The 20993-nt window shown below is 45.3% G+C and overlaps 1 protein-coding gene across 1 annotated transcript in view; it reads left to right on the forward strand.

Moving 5' to 3' along the window:
* Positions 1 to 17911: 17911 nt before the first annotated feature.
* The window catches only part of LOC139749002 (zinc finger protein ZIC 1-like), a 37492-nt gene continuing 34410 nt past the window's right edge, over positions 17912 to 20993 (forward strand). Inside the window, exon 1 of the mRNA XM_071662372.1 lies at positions 17912 to 19173. Within this exon, the coding sequence (XP_071518473.1) occupies positions 18366 to 19173 (808 nt within the window). The 5' untranslated portion in view covers positions 17912 to 18365. The remainder of the gene's footprint in view (positions 19174 to 20993) is intronic.

Raw genomic sequence — 20993 nt, forward strand, 5'->3', positions numbered from 1 at the left:
CAAAACATACAGGGAAACATGACGATGTATATAGAAAGGCAAAATTTCTTAGTTTAGGTCATAATCCTGTGGTTCACAGGTAAGTAACCTCACAATCAAACAAGTTTCAAACAGCTAAACGATAATTCATTCGATCTGATAAGACTTGTTTAAAAACACAATAACTGGGTAGATACCTTATTGTTGCCCGTGTCTGGTGTATTCCTGTAGGCCAGGAGGGAGTCCAGTATTGACACTACACTGTCTATGGAGCTACTGGTCCATCTAATAAAACATTGCTGGCGCTGGACCATCACTGTCGTAAGCGTGATCACATACTGGCGAGAGAGGCGGTTAGGTGAACGAGTAGTTGACTAGTTGAGTCGCTGTGATCGTCCAATGTTGATGGATACGTGTTCTGAGGCGTCTCTTCCTCCCGCCAATATACGAAGCATTATAACAATTGTACTTATCTTGGTAAACAATATATTAGCAAGACGAGACCACTCCTAGTGAGAAACACCCACGAAGAGTTTGGATAATCAGGAGGTGCGAAGTGACCAAATCACAGAACCACCCTTCTCAGCGGTACATAACCACACTCACGACGACAGTGACCAGCCAATGAGGGCAGCGTGTTCCTCCCTGTGATGGCCAGTAGCTCCTTAGACAGTGTAGTCTGATACTGGAATTCCTCCCGGTCTACAGGTGTACACCCAGCGTAAGTGAAAGTGGTGTACCTACGGAGTATTTTCTTTTTAGGCTTTTATCATATTTAGAATTGTCCGGTTTGCTTTAGATAATTGTTTAGTGTTAGGTTGTGTATCAGACGTGAAAATGATCAAGTTCTGGTGAGCTGAGGTCGAAGCTCACTGTCAAAGGTGATATGTGGATATTCTTACTGCTCAAGTTCTCCTGTCGTACGTAAACTATCTACACTCCACGTTCACTCGCTTTTGGACTTCTCTCGCGAATTTGTTACTTATGTGTGTACGTCATGTTGCACTTTAGAATACATGTTGGGGTTCATTTGGGCTATAACCATTCAGACATCTCTACTCACGTTGGCGACAACCGATATATGTCGGACGTCGATCTGACTCAGCCAAGCTTAGATTAACATTGTCTATCTTAACCTAGCCTACTTTACTGATTTCTTAGGTTCAACTGGGAACAAAATTTTGGGATTTTTGTCATGCCTTCGTCAGTAGCAAACCCGTGGGATTTACGTCATCCATTCGTTCGTAGCAAGCCCTTGGAATTTCGTCATGTACCCTTCTGTAACAAGCCCTTAGGATAATCATCTTTTCGTCAGGAGCGAAGTCTTGGTATCTTCTGTATGTATAATCTCACGTGTTACTCCGGAAGGCGCATCTAATTCTAAAGCATGTCTGCCCGTGGATCACATTCTAATTCAAATGCTTGTATCACATTGATTGGCATATCTAGTTCTAATCGTTGTGTCACCATGAATAGTGTGTCTAATTTCAATGACCGTGTCACCATGAATGGCCTATCTAATTCTAATACCTGTGTCACTAAGGATGGGTATCTAATGCCGTTTCATGGCCCATTGAGCACGCATGATGGCATGGCACCTCGATCACGATGGTAAAATCCTTAAGTACGACAGTGCACGACCCTTGGGTATGATGGACCTGGTGTCTGACCTGACCCGTTAATGGATAGGTCAAAGATCAGGCCATCATACCAAAGGGTCGTGCCATCGTAATCAATGGTCGTACCATCGTGCTTAATGGTCGTACCGTCGTGCTCAGGAGAACTAGCGGGTACAACCGTACCGTCATCATCAGATGGCTCAGCCGGCCGGGTCCCCAGCCAGCCAAGGAACCACTACCTCCTCCTCCTCCTCCTCCTCCTCCTCCTCCTCCTTCCTCTCCTCCCTCACCTACCTAACCTCAGAACAACCCTCTTAATCACAAACGACCCCAACTAATTAAAATCATTTGGAAGGCGTGGACTCCTTAACTCGAGCGACCCTTCAAGACACAGGGGTGGGATGGGAAGAGGAAGAGGAGGAGGAGGAGGAGGAGGAGGAGGAGGAGGCTGGAGGAAGAGGGGGTCAGAGGCCCATAAATAGGGAACCTCGACACTAAAACCTTCTATCTTGGTCATCACGTTACCAGAACAGCGTTGCCACAGGCTCCTCACGACGGCCACCCCGCTCTTCCGCGCTCCCATAGACCTCTCTCCTCTAACCTCCTTCAGAAATCACCCCTTCAGTAGGACTCTGGGGAAGGGTCCCACTGTCTAAGGTACCCAGGCAGAACCCCTCAGCCTCCTGGAGGTTTATCAAAATACTCTTCAGTTCTCAACGGTAACGTATTTTGGGGTGTCATGGGTGTGGGTATGGCAACGCTGTGGCAGGTATCTAGGGACCTGTGCGAGCGGTAGATACCCACAAACAGGCGGGTGATACTCGGTCCAGATCGGGTAGATAGCTTGGGTAGATTGCGTAGATAACGGAAATGAGCAAGTCGTGGGTCACCTGAGAGGACGTTTAAAGAGGTTCCGTGCAGAGCTATGGGCCACAGCCTCTGTAGGGATCTTCAGGGTAGTGTGATGGTGGCTACAGTGATCCAGGACTCCCTCGGTTGATGTAGTGTTGACTACAGTGATCCATAACTCCCTCGGCTACTGTAGTGTTGGCTACAGTGATCCATAACTCCCTCGGCTACTGTAGTGTTGGCTACAGTGATCCATAACTCCCTCGGCTACTACAGTGATCCATAACTCCCTCGGCTACTGTAGTGTTGGCTACAGTGATCCATGACTCCCTCGGCTGATGTAGTGTTGGCTACAGTGATCCAGGACTCCCTCACAGCCTTTCTAATCAGTTTTATGGAAAAGGCATTTGTAAGATACTTTTTTTTTCCATTAAATCTCCCTTTTTCTCTTTATCTAAACTCAAATTAATGTCTATTGGAGACTCTACCCCAAAATCATGTGAAAAAAGGTGTTATAAACTAAGATTAAGACCATTTAGGCTGCTGGTCTGAAATTCCTTCTGTGACTGTGTGGTGAGGTTTCAGTCCTCGCTAGCTGGCTGAGAGTGAGGTACGAGGGAGGTAGATGTCAGCTGAGGGGAAGCTAAATAAATGTGAGAGTTGGTACTAGTTTGACTAAGGAAGAGACCAGGAAATAAGAATGGAAGAGAAATCAGGTGGCTTGGGGTGGCATAGACCTTAGCCTGAAGTAAACCAGAATATATACTGGACTTGAACCTGGAGTGTATATTGATGAGCGGGGGGGGGGGGGGGACCCAGGTGTGAGCTCAGGAGGAACCATGGGTGATTTGGAATCAAAGAGGACAGACATTATAACAAGTTATGAGACTCTAAAGAGCCGGGAAACAGAAAGAGTTATGGAGGGGACGTGAGAGGAAAAGAAGCAAGGCATCCATGTGGTAGAAGTGAGCTAAGAATGAGGTAGGGGTAAACGAAATGCAACGTAAGAAACAGGTAAGAGTGTCAGGAGAGAGCGAGCAGTGAGGAAGGTCGGGAACGAAAGAGAGAGAGAGAGAGAGAGAGAGAGAGAGAGAGAGAGAGAGAGAGAGAGAGAGAGAGAGAGAGAGAGAGAGAGAGATAGCGGAGGTCTTGCCCTTCCCTCCTCACAGCCCACACTCACCTCTCACTATACCTCTCTCGTCGATCTAACAGAGACGTGAGGCGGACATCTTTGGTTACGTTAAAGGTAATCTCATTAAATTTTTTTGCTACATTAATCTAATGGAAATTTTAATCCCCGTGGTCTCCAGGATTGTCTCGGGTTGCGACATCGGACTTGGGCAGACCACCGCCGACCAGAGGTCGCCCCACAGGCATAACCAGACCCGCTTAAAGTCTCGTCAGGAGATAATAAAGATATCTCGAGAACAGTTATGGTGATTTCATTATTCTTTTTTTCTACCAGGACGTGATACATCAGCGGAAACTCCTTGTAGAGTCGTTGAGCTTCTCCTCCCATCCTCTATCCTGGGTCCCTCATCCTTCCTTGCCGTGCATGCCCCCTGCTGAGCCGATCCTCAAGGAGGAATTGGCAAAGAGGAAGGCAAGGAAGACAGAGTGATAGAGAAGGGCGGGGAGGGAGATTAGGCCGAGGATGATGAGATGGGAAAGAAGGGTAAGGGAGCGGGACAAGAAAGAATAGGTTGATGTAGAGGAGAGGAGAGAGTTAGAGAGGGAGGGGCAGAGAGGTAGGAGGAGAGGAGGTGAGTATGTAGCAAAGGATGGGGGAGAAACTGAAGGAGAATGATGAGTGAGAAGAGGAAGGAAGGTGGAGGAGGATATCAAAGATAGAGCGGGGAAAAAAGAGGTGAGCAGGAGGGTGGATGGTATGAATAGGAGCAGAGAAAGTGGTAGATAGCACGAGAGGGAGAAAGAAAAAAGAGAAGATAGAACATCAGTGAAAGTAAAGAGGAAGTAAAGGCTTCACTTCCTCAGTTATTGTTAAACCGATACCTACGCTCGCCAGCCATTTCCCGGTCGCTGCAGCAGCGCGAGCACAAAACTTTGACCAGCCTGCGTTTATCACTTCATTGCAGAGTCTCTACAGCATCATACAGTAGGATGAAGAATGGACCTACACACTCTTGACCATCGATTGTCCACCATTACTTCGGGAAGACCAGGACTCGACTGAATTGAGAAGGCCACCTCGTCGAGCCTGGGAAAGAGAATCAGACCACATTGGCGTTCAGTGTCCTACCTCGGGGCCTGCAGCATCTGGACCGTCACCCACTGAGCGGAGACTGAAGGGAGGCATAATAAAGACCTCTGCGCAACGTTTTATGGTGAACCCAACATGGCCACCACACTCCCTAGGCCTGTCGAGTATGCGGGTAAAAAGATTGGTCGCCACTGCGGAAGAATGCCGCAAGTGGCTTCATTAGGGAGCGATGTGTGCCAGCCAGCCAGCCAACCAGCTAGCCAACCAGCCAGCCAACCAACCAACCAATTAACCAGCCAGCCAGCAAACCAGCCAACCAACCAACTAACCAATCAACCAGCCAGGCAACCAGCCAACCAGCCAGCCAGTCAGCCAGGCAGTGGCCCACCCGCTCTCAGTAGCTACTGTTGAATGTTGTTTATCATGATATTGTTACTGATACTGCTACTGTTGTTGTTGTTGTTGTTGTTGTTGCTGTTGCTGCTCCTGTGCTGCTACTGACTCTGTAGGTTTGGTTACGTCTGATGTTAACGTAGGCACCGATACTGTTGCTGCCTTGATATTCCTCTGTTAATACAGTTACTGATATTACTCCTGTTCCTGATATAGTTGCTGTTGCTGTTCCTGTGGATACAGTTTCTCTTTATAGTATGTTCTAAAGGAAATCTGCACACCCTGCAAAAAGAAACGACCACGTCGTTAATATAAGTTCATGTTGCCGAAATAATGAATGATGTATACGACATTTGCGGTACAGAAGAGGGTCGACTAGATAAGCCAGATTGGGTCGTTATCTCCCCAATCTACAATCCGGAGATTAGAGGATTTGACATTATATGTAGAAGATTTATAGCCGGGGATTTACCTCACTCGCCCTTGTCAGCCCACCCTGGATGACCGCGTTTATGAGGTCAAGGAAGAAAACAGGGAGGACTGTCATCATCATCTACACTATCGTCATCTACACTATCATTATCATCTACACTATCATCATCATCTACACTATCATCATCATCTACACTATCATCATCATCTACACTATCATCATCATCATCATCTACACTATCATCATCATCTACACTACCGTCATCATCTACACTATCATCATCATCTACACTATCGTCATCATCTACACTATCATCATATCATCATCATCATCTACACTATCGTCATCTACACTATCATCATCATCTACACTATCATCATCATCATCATCATCATCTACACTATCATCATCATCATCATCATCTACACTACCGTCATCATCTACACTATCGTCATCATCTACACTATCGTCATCATCTACACTACCGTCATCATCTACACTATCGTCATCATCTACACTATCGTCATCATCTACACTACCGTCATCATCTACACTACCGTCATCATCTACACTACCGTCATCATCTACACTATCATCATCATCTACACTACCGTCATCATCTACACTATCGTCATCATCTACACTACCGTCATCATCTACACTATCGTCATCATCTACACTATCATCATCATCATCTACACTATCATCATCATCTACACTATCGTCATCATCTACACTATCATCATCATCATCATCTACACTATCATCATCATCATCATCATCTACACTATCATCATCATCTACACTATCGTCATCTACACTATCATCATCATCATCATCATCATCTACACTACCGTCATCATCTACACTATCATCATCATCTACACTATCATCATCATCTTACACTATCATCATCATCATCATCTACACTACCGTCATCATCTACACTACCGTCATCATCTACACTATCATCATCATCATCATCTACACTACCGTCATCATCTACACTATCATCATCATCTTACACTATCATCATCATCATCTACACTATCGTCATCATCTACACTATCATCATCATCTTACACTATCATCATCATCATCATCTACACTACCGTCATCATCTACACTACCGTCATCATCTACACTATCATCATCATCTACACTATCGTCATCATCTACACTACCGTCATCATCTACACTACCGTCATCATCTACACTATCATCATCATCATCTACACTATCGTCATCATCTACACTATCGTCATCATCTACACTACCGTCATCATCTACACTATCGTCATCATCTACACTATCGTCATCATCTACACTATCATCATCATCATCTACACTATCATCATCATCATCATCATCATCTACACTATCGTCATCATCTACACTATCGTCATCATCTACACTATCGTCATCATCTACACTATCGTCATCATCTACACTATCGTCATCATCTACACTATCATCATCATCTACACTATCGTCATCATCTACACTACCGTCATCATCTACACTATCGTCATCATCTACACTATCGTCATCATCTACACTATCGTCATCATCTACACTATCGTCATCATCTACACTACCGTCATCATCTACACTATCGTCATCATCTACACTATCATCATCATCATCTACACTATCGTCATCATCTACACTACCGTCATCATCTACACTACCGTCATCATCTACACTATCATCATCATCTTACACTATCATCATCATCATCATCATCATCTACACTATCGTCATCATCTACACTATCGTCATCATCTACACTATCGTCATCATCTACACTACCGTCATCATCTACACTATCGTCATCATCTACACTATCGTCATCATCTACACTATCATCATCATCATCTACACTACCGTCATCATCTACACTATCATCATCATCATCATCTACACTACCGTCATCATCTACACAAGGACTGTGCAGAGAGTCACCTAATATAGCATTATGCAGATGACCAAAGAAGCAGTGAGTCTAGTTGCCATGGCGAAGTAAACACAATAACGAACACAACAACCCGTGGTGGACGCACACCTAAAAACAGCGACGGTGATTGACCGAAATCCATCATGAGTGGAATCGAGTCGGCCATAATGACCCTAAAACGCCGTGATAAAGCCCTTAAAACCCCCAGAAACCCCTACGAACAGCACCGCCTCTCCTGGATCTGCCTTATCGCGTCTCACATCTGGACCGCCGGCCTCCGCAGGGAGCTGCAGGCGGGAGAACACCAACCTGATGGGGGTAGAACACCTAGTCACAGGATCATCCAGGCTTATCACCAGATGGACCACAGTCCTCCTCCTCCAAACCTACAATTGTCTCCGGCATTCCTCCGTAAACCTCTCGGCCTTGTTGTCACTGGCTCAGATGTCAGGGAGAAATATTTCTGTGGCTTAGGGGAAAACTCGTGAGTACTCCAGGCATCTTAATGGACTTGACCACATAGGTAGACTCGCCTTCATTCTCGTTATCATATACATTGTTTTTACTTCGTTTCTTCCCAATGTCTTTATTGTTTTGTTTTTTCTTCATCAAAAAATACTATTACATGACGTTTCCATTTTTTTGTGTGTGGCTCGATCATGTTGATCCTAAGCAGGCGAGGGAGTTAGTGTAGGTCTCTTGTGACCTGGGCTTTCGCTTGCTTGAGGAACAGGGCTCAAAGATCAATCAAGCAAATTTTCATTTCGGAATTTAGAAGTTGATCAGTTAAGAGAGGGAATAATCTTAGATGTAAAAGGCAAAGTGCCATATGATTTGGTGATGTAGTTCAGAGAGAGAGAGAGAGAGAGAGAGAGAGAGAGAGAGAGAGAGAGAGAGAGAGAGAGAGAGAGAGAGAGAGAGAGAGAGAGAGAGAGAGAGAGAGTCAACAATACAGTACAGCTCAGGCCTCACACGTCTGGCCTCAGAGCCAGTCAAGTCCATCTTAAATCAGACCATCTGTAAACGCCGGAGGTTCTGTGACTTGTGAACGTGCCAGCACCGAGCCGTTAGTTTATCCTGAAGCCTCTGGTCACGGATCAAAGTTCTCAACAAGGTCAGACCGTAAACTGAACATGAAAGAAGTCAAAGAATGATAGAAAAAAGAAAGAGAAAAGCAGAAAAAATATTCTACAACTTTTGGATGAAGTAGCGTGCTACATTTTCTTATAAAAAAGGATGAAGATGGAAGTTAGGTCGTAGCTGATGAGAAAGACATGAGTGGATAAAGAGTTCCAAAGCTTGCCACTGGAGGGGAAGAAACAGACATCTTAACGGTTCATCCTCGAGTGACCAACGGCCGCATTAAGACCAATATTCCTCATGTGTACCCCTGTTGTACCCTGAGAAAGGTTACCACTGAGGCACAAGCATTGACCTGGACAGGCGTGATATCCAAACGCAAAGGCAGATAAGCCTTAGGGTAAACAGCTCAGCAGGTGACCAACCTCCTGCGGTGCCTCCAAAGGGAACGTTTCCCTCCTTTATATGCGCTCCTGCTCTGCGTACTGCCGGCCCTCGCCACCGTGTGTGTGGCGCGGTGGCTTCCTTACCAGACGTATGGGCAGGAGTGTTCATAAAGAACCTCTCGAGATGGTATGGCAGGAGGGTAAAGGGGCACAGAGAATCAAGAATGCTAGATTTGATGGACACGAGTGAATGAAGCATATCATGTGTTCGTCAACTCGCAGACTAATCAGTCTTGAAATGGGGTTAGGGAAAATGCTAATTAAGGTATGCTTAATCTTAGATTTCATAAGCTTTCTCAAGACTCAGATACGTCGCAAAAACAGACACATGATAATTTTGGGTAAGTGTGATTAGGAGTTGATTTGTATGGTCCTATAAGCCCAATACAGAGTCCCGTTTTCTGATGTTCTTTCATAACGATTCTAAGGAGGAGGTGCGTTACACTACGCAGTTTCACTGCCCGTGTCCGTATCCTGCAAAGCATTGAAGCAGTCTTGACAGAGAGAGAGAGAGAGAGAGAGAGAGAGAGAGAGAGAGAGAGAGAGAGAGAGAGAGAGAGAGAGAGATAGAGATAGGCTTAGGTTTTTTTTTTTCTTAATCTATTTGCCCGTCGGTAAATAACAGTAATTTCATATCGTACCACACGAGAGCATCATCAGAGGAACCTCTGTATCAGATAGGATTAAACTTCTAACCCTCCTGTTGTCCCTACAAATTTCAGCATAAGAATTTCTTATCAGTATGTCTCTACTCTTTATGCAGAGTGTTGCCATGTAGGATGGCTATCTTGGAGTCATACTAAATGGCAGTGAAAAGGTATCCAACCTGATTATCATACTTACCTTTGAATGCTCTTGCCTTCGGCTTTACTTTCTTGACTCTGTTTATGTATGTAGAACAGGATATAGGACACTTGTATTGTCCTCCAGCAGATAACCCCCGTCGTAGACTATCTGTGTTATCTCTCTTTCCCAGGTATTATCCTCCAGTCGATAACCTCTTCATAGGCTAAGAGGCAGTTTGTTATCTAGGTTTCCCATGTCGTATTCTCCAGCAGATAATCCATGTATAGACCAACAGGTCATCTCATATCTGGCCTTCTCATATCTTCCCATATACTGTCATCTGGTTATGACTGCTTTATACAAGCTTAACAATGCATCTATTAAGCTCTATTATGCTATCATGTTTGAACGTTGTCAGGAGATTCATCGCATGAATGATTGTATCGAGCGAGAATCATATCGGAGTCGGAGCGAATCTATCTTGCAGCGATGCCACATTTCCTGGACAAGAAAACCTCTTGTATCACCAGCAGAGGTAGTCCGGACCCCCTTGGCGTGAGATGGTAACACTTGGGTATCCTACGAGTGTTCTCTGGGGACGACCACCCTGGCCAGCTTCCCTGCAGGTCACGGTGTAAGAATCGACAGCCTCCCTCAGAGCTAATCCCAAGGCGACCCTCAATCTACCCTGTTGACCTGACTCCCAGCAACCTGTCTGTCCCTCCAGAGCCCCTCCCTCGCACCCACTCCCTCCCTGCTCCGTATTCAGGGTCACTGGAGCCTGCTGGGTCGGTGGACCAACGGTGACATAACGAACGTGGATCATACGTTAGACGAAGCTGTCGTGACAGAGGATTTAGATCATCGGGGTATGAGACGATGTGAGGATGGCTAAACCTAAATGTCTGGTAATGATATGTGGTGTGACCCTCTGATGACCTGCGGTGACCTGGACCCACCTCAGGGTATTCCCAGGTCCCCAAACTGCTACACCTGACCACCTCCACCGCCTTACTAACCATAGTCATCCCACGCTTCGTTTATTGTTGTGTTACACTCGAAATTCTTTTCCTTCAACATGTTGCTTCAGATAGTGACCCCTGTGGTTTTGTATATCACAGATGCACCAAGTTCTGTCAAAAGTATGTCTTCAAAGTCACGATTTGAATGATAGACCATAGAAAAGCCTACTAGATATTGCAAGCTTGGCATCTCACATTATTAATGGTACACAAACTCAAAAATTGTATGGCCCACTTGATGCCTAGACTCCGTCATCCTTACTTCCCTACGTAGAGTTGTCAGCTCGTAAAGGTCAGAGGGCATAGTGCAGGTTCCTGTATTGTTATGTTGTTTACCATACCAGGCACGGCCTCACCTCGCCACACACACACACACACACACACACACACACACACACACACACACACACACACACACACACACACACACACACACAGCCTCATAGCAAATCCTTAACATCTGGACCTATTCTTCTCCATTCTTAATATCTTAATAGGGTACTAATACCCAGCCATAGTGTTGTGGAGGGTTGGAGATGAGGCGAACACGAGTGAGGGTGAGGGAGTTAGGAAGGGAGGTGGGGCAGGAGATGAGAGGTTGGTTGGTTGAGGAGGTTGGAGGAAGGATGGAAGTCGGCTGGTGCGAAGTCCTCTGCACGAGAGACGTGATTATCATCGTACAGCCTCCGACTCCACCTCGCAGCAACTATGACCTTACAGTCTGCAAACCACAAAAGGCTCTTATGTGTCACATTGTACACAGAAACGTAGAGCATCCGTGATGATTTGGGTGGAGGGCAAATAGCAGGGGCTGGGTGGGGAGAAGCATATCAAGGGGCAAGTGGGGGCAAGCATAGAAAGGGGCAGGTGGAGGCTAGCATAGCAGGCGGTAGGTGGGGGCAAGCATAACAAAGGATAGGTGGAGGCTAGGTAACTCCTCTCCACATTCCCCCATTCTCACTCATCTAACCATCTAATACGCACTTGAAATCTTGTGTAGTTTTTGTACTTACTGTCCTATTTGGTAACTTATCCGACCCATCAACATTTTCATCTCCAAACCAGTGTTCCTATAACCTTGTTAAATCTAAACCCGTCGAGTTTGAAACCACTGTTGAGGATTCTCTCTTGCTTGAACATTCCGAGTATCTTATTGAGATCCTCTTTATTTCGCCCTCTCTTCCACTTGTATATTTCGATCATATCATCTTTACTGTACGTCTTTTTTAGGAGATAGAAACTGAATTTCCTTCGTCGTTCCTTAAAGAAGAGATATCTAATGCCAGGGATCTTTTCTGTCATTCTTGTCAGTGTGCTTACTGGAGAATTTATATGCTAAGAAGCACACTCGCATAATCAAGATGTGGTCCCACTTGAAAGAGACGTAACTTTATTATAACATTTGTACAAATATTGCTATCACATTTAGAAATAGATACAAGTATTCTGTTCAGTTTATTTCGGACGCTTTTACATTGTAGCCCTGGTTTTAGGTTGGTGCTTGTCAGTGCTCAAAGTTCTGACTCACATACTGATTTCTCACGTATCTATGATTTTGAGATGGAACTCTAGATCTCTACTTTTTCAATATTGAATTTCATTAGCCACTTTTCTGTCCACATGTGTAATCTATATAGGTTTTTCATGTATCGTTACAGAGTCTTAATTTGAACCTATCAACCTTCTTGTCTCTGTATCGCTAAGATGTCAGGAGGACCACCATCGTCGACACAGAGACATCAAGGAAGATCTTTATTACCACAACAGCAGAAGAGTGTTAGGAGGAAGAGGAGGTGGATCATCACCACCGTCAGGAGAACGTCAGGAAGAGCACCAGTAAACAAGAGGTTGAGTCGCCTCGCGCCGTGGCAGACGAGAACCCTTCATGGACTCTCGAAGTGATGATCGGTTTAGCTACGGCCTGCCTGACAATACCTCGGTTGGACCGCTACTCCCTGGCCGACAATGGCGTTCTTGGGCCGCAGCTCACACCCCACAATGGTGTCCTCTGCTTCGACAAAGCGTCTTGAAGGACCTTTTGGAGGAGTTTTGCCCTAACTTGATAATAGGGCGAATGGAGATGAAGTTCAGGTCAGGAGAATAGGGTCGGGGGTGAAGGAAGAAGACTAGAGTGTGGGCGTGAGGGTGTAAGATTGATCGTGGGGAGGTGGAGGAGGAGGAGGAGGAGGAGGAGGAGGAGAGGAGAAGGAGGAGGAGGAGGAGGAGGAAGAGTAGAGTGTTTGTGGAGACAGTTCTTGGTGACGGAGACTGGTACTGATATTGGAGAAAGACCTTAGTGTTGGAGACTGTTGGCTACTGTGGAGACAGTCCATAGTAGTAGAGACTGGTGGTGCTAGTGATGCTGGTGACTTACCTGACACTGACGGTGGAGATGCTGGTGATGATGCTTGAACACCAGCAAGGGAAGTGAGTAAGAATAGCGTAAGATGCTCTTGGTGTTGGCAGGCTGGTGGCAGTATCGAACCAGTGGTGGTAGAAATGGTTTCAGGGGAGACTGCTACAGAGGAATGTCGAGAGTGGTGATGGTGGTGGCAATGGGAAGGGAACTGATGGGCAATAGTGATGGCAAATGCGATCTAATGCTAATCACATTGTGGCTAGTGGAGGGAGAGGTGGCAGGTGAGGGTGGTGGTATGTGAGGATGTGTTGCTAGAATGAGGTGAGAGAAATTGGTAGGCGGGCAACCTGTCATGCGAGGTCGTGACCTGACACATACGGTACCGTGAATTGGACGAGCTCATCGTATGGATTATAAGTGATTACAGTGTTCCGAAAGTCGTATATTTTTCATTTTTCACTTTTTTTCTTTTACTAATAAATAGATTTCCTTGTGTTACCATCTTGACGTATATGTAACACTGGACTTGCAAACCCTTGACAACGTCGAACAAATGGGCCAGTATACCAGTGTTACTTGTCACGTGTTACTAGGGACGGGACAGTATGTTATTACTCGGTGAGGTAGATAACCAAGTCAAGGATCACACAGTTAACAACTGCAGTACTTATGCTGGCCAAGTCTCTATACTATTTCCTCTGCATGATCCATATACCTGTCAAAAATATATGTATGGGTCACACAGGAAGGGAATGAGGATAGAGATCCTGAAAACACAAGTAATAGTAAGAAATACAAAGGAATTTAAACAATAATTGACAATTACGTTCTAGCGAGGTTGTTTGTGGTGGTGGAAGAGTTCAGAAACCACTAGGTTAGTGTGGTATGATATAGTATCTATTTTGTTTCTCTATAGTGATGTGTCTGCATTTACGAAGTCACATGTTTGTTGTGATGTTCTGCGTATGTATATATATATATATATATATATATATATATATATATATATATATATATATATATATATATATATATATACATATCACATCTTATGTACATTTTCTGAGTAAGAGAAGGTAAAGCTTATAGCAGGGGTTTAGGTCTTTCAGCACTTCACCTATCAATACCCTTGACTGAACCGATGATTCACGAATTCGAAACATCTCGAGTCGGGGTTCGGGATCATGGTCGAACTGGCACTTACGGTCGGACTTGGAGAAGACCAGCAATAGTTATCGTTGGGAACTGGTGAGAGGAAGTTGACAATCCGGTGACGTGGTACTATATGCATATAAACTATACAGAGTGTTCAGTGCCCGTTCGTTCCCCTCGGAATAGAGGCGTAACTACCGAGTTTAATGGCCAGTTGATAATTATTGTAATTCTGTACACCAACATTTCGCAGTGGTTGAGAAACATGATTGGTGGTGACTGAGGTTAGCTGCAGTTATGTAGGGTGTTGTAGTAAATATATATATATACTGAGGATTAAAATGGAAACCGATTCTAAGTTAGAACAGATTTAGATACAAGTTGAAGGGCGTTTCTTGGAACACTAGTGTAGCCTTCGGTGTGGCTCGGTTACTTGAAGTGAAATAAGAATTGGCGCAAATATTGTTTGGAAAATATCGAAAACAATTTTTGTTGCAAGTTCCGAGGTCAAAATCGAAATACTGTCTTCAAATCATATGCCAGGTAAGGTTTAATATTAAACTTGTCTGTAAGTGGTTCAAAGACCAACAAGGTTTTGAGCGTTTTGTCATTTAAATCTTTAAATGCTGGGAAATACAAGCATAAATGTCTCGTGGTTTAAGGTTAAATTTTCTTTTATCTTGTAAGATAGGCTAAGGTGATGTATGTTAAGCATCCTATATGGCGCTACTTAGGCATTATCCACACTAGTGCTATGGGTCATAATGCTTTACAGTTCTTAAGATGCTGTGTGACCGTGTCTTCTGGCCTGGTGGGTGTGGTTGACCAACCCTAGGTCCAGTGTCTGTATGGGGGTATACTTCGCCCAGTGTGGATAGGTAGGTGTTCATATCCAGAATAAACTGAAGTGAAAGGGTGGAAATATAGAGAAAATAATTATCAACACAAACAGTGGGCCTTTGATGAGGAGTCACACGATATTTTGCTATCAAAGGTCGAGGGACAGTAGTGTTGGGGGTGAAATCCTAAATTGCCTGAAGACTTAGTTAATGGATGGGAAGCGAAAGGGTCAGCTTTAAAGGGAGAGAGAGCCTCCTCGGGGCACCGTCTCAAATGGCGTTCCACAGGGTATCTGTATTCGGACCTCTGTTTATATTAAAGACACGGTGGCATACGTTTGCAGACGTTACTGACATTGTTTGAATATCAAATCATAGAAAGTTTGATAGCCTTTTGCGATGACTTTAATTTCACTATCAGAATACACAAGACAGTGACACATGCAGCTAAGCATTGGTAAGCGTAAAGTGAAGTTAGAAAAAATCATAGGAATGAACACGATGAGTTTGATGACTTTGAAACAGGTAAATCAGTTTGCAAAAGAGATCTCGGGGTGATGGTTAGCAAATGTTTAAAACCAAAGCAATAATGTATCAACTTAAGGGGTGAACCAAACAGTATAGTATACTTAATTTTATGTCTAGAAATATGAACAAAATGACTTCGGATCGTATCCTACAAAGCTACCCTGCTTAGAAAGGCCTCACTTGGACTATGGGGTTCAATCTTGTTCATGTAGTTTTGAATAGATATAGAATCTTTTAGAATTTTTGAGAACACAAATATGAACTGAAAAAGAAACTGGATTTACACTTTTGAAAGATGCAGTGTTAGAGGTGATATCAAAAAACTATCTTGAATGAAGGAAATGAATAAAACTAAAAATGATAATCTAGTGAGATAAAGTATTTAAGAGAAATTCGAAGCAATAGTTTTAAACAACACAAATACAGATCTAAAAATGAGATAGGGTGGCATTGGTTTGAAGGCAAGTTATCAGTTAATATGATAATCAAATTATATAATCAGTGCGCTTGGAAGCTTTAAGTGTAGATAAGTACATGGTTATATATTGATGGGTGTGTTTAGGAACAGTCTTGTCTAGGCCTGTGGGCCTAATACAGCTTATTTGTTATCATAATGGCAGGAAGAGATTTGGGTTTTCATATAAACACCAACATGGAAGCTATTACATAGTCAACTAATTGATGACGATGATAGGGATAAGGACTGTTGTCGAAGAGGTCTATACAAACTGCGACTGGCTCTTCGCTGTTCTAGTGTCGAAATGCAGTAAAGTTAGGGTGGGTGAGCTGGGTGGACTAGTCTGTCGCAGGAGGTTCAAATGAGTGTTAGAGAGAGTGGGTGAGGACTGGTGGTTTGAGTACTTCTCGATAGGAGTATATAAGATGGACTGAGGATGATTTTGCATGATCTTTTTTGCAAACCTCTCCAGTGGACTGTTTCGTGGTGGCTTAGGAGGAAGACCAGGTGGGTAAAGAGTAAGGGTGACTTGAACATTACGGTCTTAGTTTGTCTGTCTGGTCTATCACCTGTGTCCTCGACCCTCTGGGTGGGATCTACATGTAATTACCTGTTTGTGCTGTACTGGGAGGGAGCTCCACACTCGTGTTGTCCCTGATCTGGTGCCTGTGTCGTGTCCCCTCTAGTTTAGCATGTGTTCCTTCTCTCCTGGGGCCTTTAGGACAGTCCCCCTGGTCTGCTGGTTTTGATATCTTCCTTTGTATTTTATTTGCTGTGTAGCTGTTTTCTAGATTAGTGGCTGTCTTATGACAAATGGCTACGTTGTAGACTCCTCAACAAGTGGCTGTGTTTTGGTCCTCCTAGTGTAATGACTGTGTTGTGGTTCCCTGGATTAGTGACTGTTGTGGTCACCCTGACTGGTGGCTATGTTGAAGTCTCCTGGACACGTGATAATGCAGTGCGTCCCCTCCCCTCCCCCTGTCCAACATGCTTGGTGGCAGACTCGTATGAACACCGCATTGTGTTGTAAGCTTTTTGGTTCAATGACTCAACTTAGACGCGTTTACAGTGTCACAGACCCTTGACTGTGTCACAGATCCTTGACTGCGTCAGGGATTGTCGGCCAGTAAGCACATCCTCGTTTGTCATGGTAGCAGGATCGTGCTGCACTGCCTGTCGTTAACTCTGGCCTGGTAGCTCCGTCGTGGCTCACCTGGGAGAAGCCTCTGGTGAGCGCCCTGGGTAGTGCCCCACGAGAGCGGTCGGGAAGCACCACGGGGCGCTAGTCTAACAACGCTTGTGCCACATTACATTACTGACGTGGCGCCTGTTGCTACCCTGGTGGAGTAGCTCCTCTCCTGGGCAGGTCTTTGGAGGGGGTCTGAAGTAACAAGCATTGCATGGTATCAAGAGGGACCAGGGAGGAGGCGCTCACTGTGTAATTCGAGTCGCTGACGTGGGTGGTGGCGCTGACAATGTATCGTGTGTGATGTGCCCCGCGGCGCTGCCATGTTGTCGCCCTGCCTCTCCCGTGTCACATGGCAGGGGTCACCCGCCCCCTGGGTCCCGCTGACACGCACACCCGCCTCTGTAACCACCCCAACTTGCTGCTCGGGTCCTGTCCCCAGAGTATGTTGTCACCCGTGAAATTTTATTGAGGGGGTGGAACAGTGATGTTCTAATGTGGTTTACAATGTAGCTAACAGATGAAATTTAGTAATATCACGCCTGATCGGGCCTATGCTCTCTCCGAGCGAGCCCGGGAGCCTACTGAGCTGCTCTCCAGGAGTTCACGATTAGCTCCGCCTCTCGTGGATTCCTTGCTCCCACCCTCCAGCGGACATTCCGGGTGGCGGTTGGGTAAGATCCCAGAGGGAGGAGCTACCTAACTGTGACCGTCCACTGGGAGACACGAATGGTGAGGGGTGGTGCCGAAGGCGTGGCCGCGACCTCCCGTGTGCGCCAATAGGATAGCGGTAGTGTGAGCCCTGCTGCGCGCACCAGTGGCCTGGCAAGACCCCCTGTGGAGCCCAGCGAGCCTTGCCGCTATAGCCTTAATGATGAATCGTAGAGGGTTCACACGAAGCCCAGGTGCTGTGGTGAATGTAGCGCGTCGCCCCGCTCCGGCGGAGTCAGTCGCACGCTTGCTCGCGTGTCATACGGAGTGCCACGGTGAAACAGTTCAGTGCCAGAAGTGAAGTGAAGTGATTTTTTACTTGAACACAGAAGTGCTTTCGTCAGCACGATGTTGAACCCTTTTATGGATAGTGGCCACATGGGGTCACTCATGGGCCATAAATTGAGTCCGCCCACCCACCATATGAGCGCGGACGGACTGACGCACACGCAAGGGAACCAGTACAACAATGGGTACGGCATGTCGCACCACACCATGCATCATGGACACATGGGGACCTACCCGCGGGACCTCTTCCTCCGGCGGGACCACATGGCCTCGCTGGGTACGCTTGGCACCCACGACCTGGCCAACAACCAGCACCACACCATGTTCGGGGCCACGCTAGCGGGTCACGATCCCTCGTCCATGATGTTCCCCGGGCTGCATGACGCCCACCACGGCCACATGAACAACATGAACAGACTGGCTGGCATGGACTGGTCGCACCAGCAGATGGGTTCACAGTTCCACCACGGCCACATGAACCACATGAACATGAACCCCATGGCCGCCGCACACGCCCCCGGGGCCTTCTTCAGGTACATGAGACAACCCATCAAGCAGGAGTTATCTTGCCTGTGGGTGGAGCCCGACCAACCCAACCCCAAGAAGCCGTGCAACAAGACCTTCACCAGCATGCATGAGATCGTGACGCACATCACGGTGGAACATGTAGGCGGTCCGGAGTGCACCAACCACGCCTGCTACTGGCAGAGTTGTCCCCGCAACGGACGTAGCTTCAAGGCCAAGTACAAGTTGGTGAATCACATACGAGTCCACACGGGAGAGAAGCCCTTCCCCTGCCCCTTCCCGGGGTGTGGCAAAGTCTTCGCTCGCTCAGAGAACCTCAAGATTCACAAAAGAACTCATACGGGTAAGTGTTCAGATCTTATCATGGGTGTTTTTTAGATGATTCGAACGGCTTTTGGCGTGCTATTGTCCGCGCTCCTGTGAGAACAACACGGAGTCTAGATAACATTTAGTTCAGTGTCAAAAGTACTGGTGAAGAGGCGGTGGGAGGAGAGCGGAAGGGCGGTCATTTATCTTCTTGATGTTTAAAACGTTAGCCGACGGGCAAAGTTTAGGTAAGGCCTGAGGAGCGGTCGACCGCCGGTCACCACCGCTCGTGGTTCAGTTAACATCTGCGCTGTTCCCGACCGCACGCCCTCCCGCACCGCTGCTCTGCGGTCAAGGTAGCTAACCTACTTGTGTATGTTTCCTAGTAGTAATATGCGAGGAGATGCCAAGGTTGTCGTGGTGGTATGAGAAACACACCGGACACAGCGGCGGTGAGGGAGGAAATGTCCGCTGCCGGGAGCTTGTGTGAGTGTGTGTGTGTGAGTCGCCTCCCGCTCGCTAGCTAGCCAGCCCCGCCAGCTAGGATCTGTACCGAGGTCGTCCGCTCACGTCTCCAGCGCCGCTTCCCCGGGATTTCCTCTCTTCATTTCTCCATACATGTCCTCCACTCACGCTAATACCACAATGTGCTATAAGTTGTCTGTAATGTATTAGCTCTTGCCCGGCCAACTACTTTGACGAGTGTGTCTCCAATTCAGAATCCAATCTTTGTTTTTATTTGGTCGAAGTTACCCCATATCTGGTCTTGATATCTAGATCAAATACTCTCCGCCTTAGAATTTGATTTTGTCGTCCGTCAACGTGGAATAACAACGTCAAAAAAGCAGGTGAAAAAAAATGTCGCAATTTTCCTTTTATAAATATATGTAATTATTTAACACTTGGGCTACATAGTTTTTGTTGAGAATGATCGTCAACGCGATATCATCGCAGACGTCGTCAATTCTTCTGTGATATAATACACGAAGCTCCGGCTCCACCGAAAAAAAATATCACATAAGTAAATACTTTGATGTCTTGTGACAGATTACATAGATATTCCGATTTTCTCGATCAGGACTTAACTCTGTTTTCTGTATTATTTTCTAATGATTTATCTGAACAGTTGAATCAGTATCTAACATTATTATAAATATAGTTCATCATTATGATTATTCATGGGTTGTTAACGTTGGTTTTTGTTGGTGATATGAAAAACAAACGTATTTTGACAACTGACAATCATCATTTTTGATCAAATTGGTATTTCCATAATCATTATTTTTGGATTTATGTGTAAGATTATCATTATTGTTATTATTATTATTTATCATTATCATTTATTATTATTATTATTATTATTATTATTATTATTTATTATTATTATTATCATTATTATTATCATTATTATTATTATTATTGTTGTTATTGTTCAAATTATTTATATTACTATCACTACTGCTATTATCATTGATACTATCATTTTTGTTATCATTGTTAATTACTATTTTATTATTATCATAATAGTTATTATCAGTATTAATATCATTATCAAAACATCGCTGTAGTGTTAAGTCGACCTCATCCGTCAGTGGAAGGGTGAGGGATAATTGGCCCGACCGATACGTCGCTTCTCGACCTGGAGGTAGAATTACGCTCTTACAGTCGACCTCACAGTCGCTCTGTACTGGATCCGTTACCTGGGACGTTGAGTTATCCTCTGTTACAGCTAGTAACGCACACTTCGCTATGTTAAATACCGATGGTACATGCTGATATATATTTTTGCTGTGTTATGTTCGACAGTATTACTTTCTGCTTTGTTAGAGTGAGGCATTGTCTATTTTCTTGGCTTCC

The sequence above is a fragment of the Panulirus ornatus genome, chromosome 6 (genome assembly GCF_036320965.1).
Source record: "Panulirus ornatus isolate Po-2019 chromosome 6, ASM3632096v1, whole genome shotgun sequence".
NCBI classification, from domain to species: Eukaryota; Metazoa; Arthropoda; class Malacostraca; order Decapoda; family Palinuridae; genus Panulirus; species Panulirus ornatus.